The following is a 7,578-nucleotide window of genomic DNA, read 5'->3' as shown; positions in this document are numbered from 1 at the left end:
ATGCAATACAGGCTCAACGCGGGTCCGTATATATAGTGCGCTGTTACTAGTTTCCCAAAACGTACAAACTCGCCCAGCGCTCGATTCTTCCGTAATTACATGGAATGCGCCTGTTGTGTGCGGGAGCGCTCTGAAGCAAGCACTTGAAGATGTCATAGGTGCTTCCAAGCAAGTCATGGCTGTCTGTCAAACAGCCGGTAAGCAGCGAATACGCCGCTCGACGCGCAGTGACAATGCTGCCTCCTTAAAAAAAAAGTAAGTTGGGATGCGCCTAAATTAGATAAAATTTGGAGATTCGTTGGCGTGAATTAAAAGTCAGAGACAACGGGAATTAATAATTAGGAAAGAATACATAATTCAAATACGATAGTTTTGTGTCTATAGTTTTAGCATGATTGGCTGACAGCGATGAGCGACGGGCAGCAACTGTCCGTCACTTACTTAGCCGTGCCTCGCCGTGGGGGTCATTGCACCTTGCTCCGGGAATCCAGCTTGCCTCGGCGTGGGGGCCAGTAGCCCCTGCTCTTTCTTGGAACCGAGGTGGCTGCTCAAGTTGAGCGCCACCGCAGCCACTCCGCAAACCTGCGCTTACTTTTAAATGAAGCTAGTCGACTCTCCATTCGTAAGCTGCCGAAACGTGTATTCCTCGCCTCCGCTAAACCGAGCTCCCAACAGTGTCATACCAACTAGACTGAACGTCAATATGTGTGCAGATTCATGCCAAGCAATTTCGGTCATATGTATTTACTGTGATACATTGTGATTTGGCGTAAGTGCAGCGGAGGTATGTATTTGTGTGTATAACAAGAGTATGTATGTGCTGTACAAGGTGTGAATAGTTCCATAACGTATGCTAGATCCGGTAAAGTGCGCAAATAAGTTAGCGCTAAATTTGCGTAGCAAAAAATTACCATTTATTATTTATCAATTTTTCCGCCGCACACACATCAGTGTTGCAACTTCTTGACTAAATGTTGCCCCGCGCAGCCACCATTAAACCCTATGTTTCTTGTTGAGGCAGTGTAAACACGCGAAAGAAGTGAAAATGAATAAATAAACTGTTTTATTCAATCAAGTTTTGTAGTTTTCTTATATTTTTGTTTGTACAGAGAATGAATGCAGTGGTTGGTTCGTACAGTACTGGGCCTCGAGAAGACAAACAACAATAAAATCACTGAACCCAGTTAACACGTGGCCCATTTTATTATTTATTAGCTGAGCGCTACATTCACTTTACTTCAAACAGCTCTAACAACAGATATCCTACAGGCATCATCGAGTCGATGTCTGGCAACTGCACCTCGCGAAACAACCGTCGCAGAGTCATTGCAACATGGAACGAAACTGTCATGCACTTGCCACCAATACAGGCACTCAGGCCAAAGAAGCGCTGCCTTAGACTGCCGCGTCCAAAGCATATTGAAGCTAACATAACCAACCTCACGTACTTTTGTTTGTTACCAAAAGCCAGTAATGCGCATTTCAAAGCAATAGGCAAACGAGCGTAATTTCCTAAACGCTTAAAAAGCGTATAGATAAAGACGAATTTAGTTTAAGTTAGTGGAGCATTCTTTCAAAAGCCAAGTTGCACTTATCTGACGGAGAGCGACCAATGACGAACAGTGCAATTAAATCATAACCACGATCTGATTGTAAGAGACGCCGTAATCAGAGACTTCGCATTAATTTTACCACCTAAATTTCTTTAAGTAAGCACATTTGTGGCAGCTTTTCGCAAGGATTGTATGACGACTGCCATGTGTGCCGAAACCACGGTATCGCAGATCTCGCCTTTTCATGCATTGTAACAACAACGCTAAACATTGAAAATGTAGATAAAAATTTTGAAGACCAGCGAAAGCACTGTATTTCAAGAGCTAGCTCATTTTCAGTGAATTTGGCCAGCGTTTGGTAGAATCGCCGTGGTCCGTGCGTCGCTTGCTGACCCTCTTTGCCACCTGCGTCGTAGGTTTATGCACTGTCGTATAGTGTTTCCTAGTCAGGTTGTATCTTATAGTTTATAGGTAGTCGTAAGCTATTGAGATATTGAGAAAATGCCCTTGATTATATTTTTACAGGTAAATGCAGGTACGTCTGCTCATTTTGAAATATTTTGGCTTTGGTTGGGGCATTACGGTGCTCAATGCACACGTTAGTGTAAGATGCACCGTGTGCACCACAGCAGAGAGCGTAACAGCGAGTCGTTTAAAGAAGGTACGGTGACCCGCCTCAAACAATATCAAAGCATGTTCGCGCGGACGTTCGATACTTACAGTTAAGAGCAAACAGTTACACAATCCTTTTTTGCACCTTGCCGATAAATTTTGCGTTCCCCTCGCCGTGGCAAGACGTGTGGAACAAATAACTTTACATCGGTTACAAAAATGCGAAACCTGCTTCAAGTGGCTGCCACTTGAAGTAGGTTGAAGCAAGTACAAAACCTAATTAATGGCGGACGCCGCCGTAAGCACTTTAATATGCAAGAAACTCTGAACACATATACACACGATCGATTCACAACTTGCTATATCTTGGAACACGACAGGTTTGTCGTGGGCGGCGGGGTAAGTGAGGGTCACTACCGTCGATTCGGGTAGTCTACCGTTTTTTGGAAGCCAACAGTCATCGCAGGAAAATCAATACATTCGCACATTCGTCACCTCCAGGATCGGCCTGCGATCATTTTTCACGGGTGTACAAATAGACGCATGTCGCGAGAGAACTGCACGGTGCCACGGAATCTTTGGCAAGAACAGCTCGACGCATCACATTTCCTGAGTTGTCACGCAAGCGAAGGCGGTAATGTCCGGAGTACGTGTCGATTCAGCCTTGGGACGACCATATCCGCAGAAGCCACAGTTGCGCAGCCAAAATAGCCACACTGGCTGACGGCGCAGCTCCTGCAGAGGTTTGGGAACGCCCGCCTGCGAAAAGCATGACCGCAGGTAGAAAAGGAGCATTGTTAAACAGCATCGGAATTAACCAGCAGACAGTCGGTAGCCATTTTAAAAGCGTAGCTTGACAAGCAGAAACGACAGGTGACAGACCGAAAAACTCGACAGGACTCAAAGGAAGCTGCATAGAAAAATAAATTCATCAAACTAAATTACTGAGTAACGCATCTGGCACAGCGGAAATACTAACCTTACTGCAAACGCAGACTTGGTATTAAGCAGCAAGACGCCAAAAGGAATAAGCACGTGGCGACTCCACCTTAACATTCGCGCTTTAGCTGCTCATAGCGTCATACAATTCGATGGCACCTGCTCGGCTCTAATTAACAGATTACCGATAGGCAAGGGTTAAAAGTAAGTGTATATTCTGTAGGAAGTCGGAGTTCCACCCGGAGAGTTCTGAGAATTTTCGCCACGCAATAACGAGAAGAACACTCGGCACTTATGTCTAATATGTGGCGTTAAGCTGACATACCGGTGGCGCACTTTGGGTGCCAAAAACGATGAGAGAAGCACTGTTCTTCATTTTTCATGTTATAGCAACCACAATTCTCCCTACAAATAACGACGCCCGAGCCCCGAAAGTTAAAAGACAGCGGAGAGCTGGGCTAGTTAAAAATTAAATTGCCTTGTAATAGTAGCTTGCCAAAACCATGATATTATTATGTAGTGGGCGAAAGTCAATTCGGATTCATTTTGACCACCTGGAGCTATCTAAGGCGCATCCAATGCAAGGTACAGGCGTATTATTGCATTTCATTCCCAGCTAAAATGCGGTTGCCGCGGCGAGGATTTGAACCCGTGTCTTCGGGCTTGAGTACGCCACTGCGGAGGATTAGCTGGGCTAGTTGGCTTAGATTTGTGGTAAAGTGTCGCAAACAAATAGACGCAGAAAACCTAGACAGAAGAAGTGCTTGTCGTGTCTAGGTCTTTCTTTATTGATATGCTATAAGGAGATGTTGACCCACAATTTAAGGCGCCGGCTACTGATTAGCTGCTGAATGGGTCTAGCCTACAACATACAGGGGTCAAGATTACATATCAAATAACCTTTTCATAAAGCACCAGAACTTCTCAAGCAACGTTTTCACAGTAACACATTCACGTAAGAAATACATGGTACATACAATATACAAGTTAAATGAGTACACAGTTCTGTGGAAGAAAGTCTCAAAAATACAAATGATACTGTCGCCTTATAATACAGTCCTTAGTCATTGGGTGGTGAATACATCGTGTAAATTCATTATAACATACAGTCACAACAGAACAGCCAAAATAAGATAATCCGCAAACCCAATATATACAGCGACTTTGAAATGAAAGGAACACTAAAAGCGTTATTAACGGCCAACAATGCCACTCTCTTCGAGAAAAGTTTCTAATGCTTTTAAGGCGCTCTTCTGCAAGGCCGTTTTTGGCCAAACACCCAAAAGTTTCTTTAAACTGAAAGGTCTGCAGTCTATTGTAATTATGTATATCTTCATCTACAAATTCACAGTCACATTCGGGGTTTTCCGCACGGCCAATTCTATGTAGGAAATGTTTTGGTTAGGCAGTGCCTAGCCTTAATCGATGAATAAGGGTTTCAATATTTCTGTCTAAGGACAATGGAAAATTGAATTCAATAAACGGATCGATATGATACAAATCCGAGCTCTTAGGATTCTGGTCAAACCACGTATTTCTACACATATTGAAAGACGTTTCCCTTATGATGTAGCGTAATTCATTCTTTGGTATTGGGAACGGAACCACATCATCTTTGAGGTGTGCTTGTAGAGCTGCTTCATCAGCTTCTGTATTGCCAGGAATGTTACAATGCCCAATGCCCTGGAATGCTATTTCATGCTTCGCTTGCCTTGCCTTTGTGAGGTTTTTAAGTGTTTCGTTTATTATGCTATCACTGGTCGTTTTCCTGTTGTGCTGCAGAGTGATGTTAGAGCCGCCTGCGAATCACTGAAAATTACTCATTTTTGCGCATCTCTTACTGATGTTGTAAATTTTATTGCACATAGGATGGCGGATAGTTCAGCCGTTGTGGACGAAGTTGCGCGAGATAACTTATATGATTCTTGTTTGTTGAGGTGCGGCATAATGAATGCTGAAGTTGAAGAGGTTGCAGTACTGGAGCCATCCATACAGACGTGTCTGTCTCCTGCATACCGCACATATAACTTATAAAGTGCTAGTTTTTCAGCAGCGTGAATGACATGTCTTTTTTTTTTCTGAATATCCCGCTAAGCTGCCATGCAGTCTAAGCTGCCTAAGTCTAAGCTGCCATGCAGAATATTCGACGTCTGAATTCCAAAATTAATTTCCTGGCAATATATGAAGATGTTCTCAAATTTCTTTATGAACATAACTTTTATCTCGTTTCATTATGTCGAGAGCGAACGGGTGGCTTTTATACTGTGTTTGAAGACAGAAATAATGTCGGCATGTCCCTGTAGTTCTCATAACTGGAAACGGTGATTGGCGAGCCGCAGCTATTATAAGACAGCTACAAGTCACTCGTGGAACTCCTATACATATGCGTAGTCCTCTAACTAAATGTCTTTGAAGTTGCTCTTTTGACTTGTGAGAAAGTCCGTGTAAGATGGGTGGGGAATACGCGATTTTCGTCGTAATAATGCACTGTAAACAGTCAGCATGGACTATACTGATCCGCCGCATGATGTGTCTGGAAGTCTGCGAAGTACAGTCACTATCGCATTGGCCTCATTTTCGCGTTTCTTTATGTGGGGTGCCCAAGATAGCTGCCGATATCAAGTATTGCACCAAGAAATTGATACTGTGTGAAAATCATTTTAGGGTGTCCCTACAGATTAAGAGTGATATTTTTAAGTGTCTCCGAGTGAAGGGCAATACAGTAGTCTTTGCGCATGACAGAACTATTCCTCTCTCTCGGAATAATTGTTTAATGATGTTTATGCCGTCTTGCAATGGGATCTGAAGTGATTGAACATTATGGCAAGATGTCCAAACAAACACATCATCGGCATGCAGCGAAAATCTTAACGGTGATGGCAGTCGTCTTGTTAAATCAGCCATGATACAATTAAAGAGAAAGGGGCTGAGTACGCTTCCCTGTAGTACTCCCTGTTTGACAACATGTTCAGCACTTTCTTTTCACGGGTCTGAACAAATATTTTACGACCTGTTAAAAATTCAGAAATTCATCGCAAGGACCTGCTAGACATTCCGAGTTCTAACATACTTAGCAGAACATGAACGTGACTAACAGTGTCAAATGCCCTATTGATGTCTAGGAATACTACTATCGTCAAGTTTCCACGTGCACGTTCGTGTTCCACACAGGTTGCTATATCCAATATTGCATTCATTGTGGATCTCTGTTTTCTAAAACCTGCTAAGTAGTTCGACACCTCTGTTTCACTGCATCACCATTGAAGTCGCGCGTCAATCATTTTCTCCATTACTTTGCATAAACAACTTGTCAAACTAACTGGGATGAAGAATTCAAGCAGAAGGGCGTCTTACCCAGTTTTAAAAGTGGGATGATTCGAGCGACTTTCCAACAGTAAGGTACACTTCCTTCTATCCATAGATTAATATAGATGCATAAGAAAGCATTTGTACCTGTCGGCCCAAGGTTTCTTAGCATATTGTACGTAATGCTGTCCAGCCCAGCAGCAGACCTTTGACGACATAATGCAATTACACATTGAAGCTCGGTTAATGTCAAAGCGTGATCTAGTTGTTGATGTTGTGCCCAATAGCAAGCTGTAATTTTCTGCTTAGCTAATACTACTGAATTATCAAATTCTGCACATAGCGATGAGAAAGTAGGTCTGGAAATAAGTTCAGAAAATTCATCTGCAACTATTGTCTCACACGTTCGGAGCTACAGTGAGAGCACGAAATGGGAAGCTCTGTGTTACAGATCCACTTAAAAATTCGTGTGACAGACATATGAGGAGACAGCGTGCCGCAGAAATCGCGGCCGCGCTGTTTGCCTAAATTTTTCATGCATCTGCGCATTACACTATGAATTTTATGAGCGTTTTTTGTATGCTTCTGAGCTTCCTTTCTGTCGGTACGCTCTTTCGGATGGATGTCTGATGGCTCTTATGTGTTCATACTCTCCGTCAACTGCAGCATAATCTTTTGAAATTGAGACCTTCTTTGTACATATGTTCACATTATCCTGCAAAAATTCACTAAATAGTTCAAGCGTTGTATGTTGATTAATTGGATACGTTAGGCGGTACCAAAAATATTTTCAGTTGGTTAGTCTGCTGTAACGCCTGATATAATAGTGCATGCAAGGTTGATTTACGTGGATGGGAGTATCATCACTTCTGCGCATACCCGTTGGCCATCCCACACCATTCACTAGATCTTGTGAACACAGGGTAACATTTATGCAGCTTGAATAATTATGTCCACGAAGAAATGCTGGCTATCCATCGTTTAAGACAGTCTAGCTGCATTTCTCTATGGCGCATTTAATAGCATTACCACGTGCATCACAGGGATCACTGCCCTAGATAATGTTGTGTGAATTGAAGTATCCACATATAAACACATTGGAATGAGCTATTTTGAAGGTATCCACTAGCGCTTCTGCTGAAATACGGTTTGAAAGTTGCAGATATTG

General features: G+C 42.9%; 1 protein-coding gene across 1 annotated transcript in view; it reads right to left on the bottom strand.

Annotated features, from left to right (window-relative positions):
• Positions 1–1,089: 1,089 nt before the first annotated feature.
• Positions 1,090–7,578, bottom strand: part of LOC142571631 (titin-like) — a 220,107-nt gene continuing 213,618 nt past the window's right edge. Inside the window, exon 13 of the mRNA XM_075680140.1 lies at positions 1,090–2,924. Within this exon, the coding sequence (XP_075536255.1) occupies positions 2,824–2,924 (101 nt within the window). The 3' untranslated portion in view covers positions 1,090–2,823. The remainder of the gene's footprint in view (positions 2,925–7,578) is intronic.

The sequence above is a fragment of the Dermacentor variabilis genome, chromosome 2 (assembly GCF_050947875.1).
Source record: "Dermacentor variabilis isolate Ectoservices chromosome 2, ASM5094787v1, whole genome shotgun sequence".
In the NCBI taxonomy this organism is placed as follows: Eukaryota; Metazoa; Arthropoda; class Arachnida; order Ixodida; family Ixodidae; genus Dermacentor; species Dermacentor variabilis.
The sequence above is the reverse complement of the archived record's forward strand: the minus strand, read 5'-3'. Positions and strand labels throughout refer to the sequence as shown.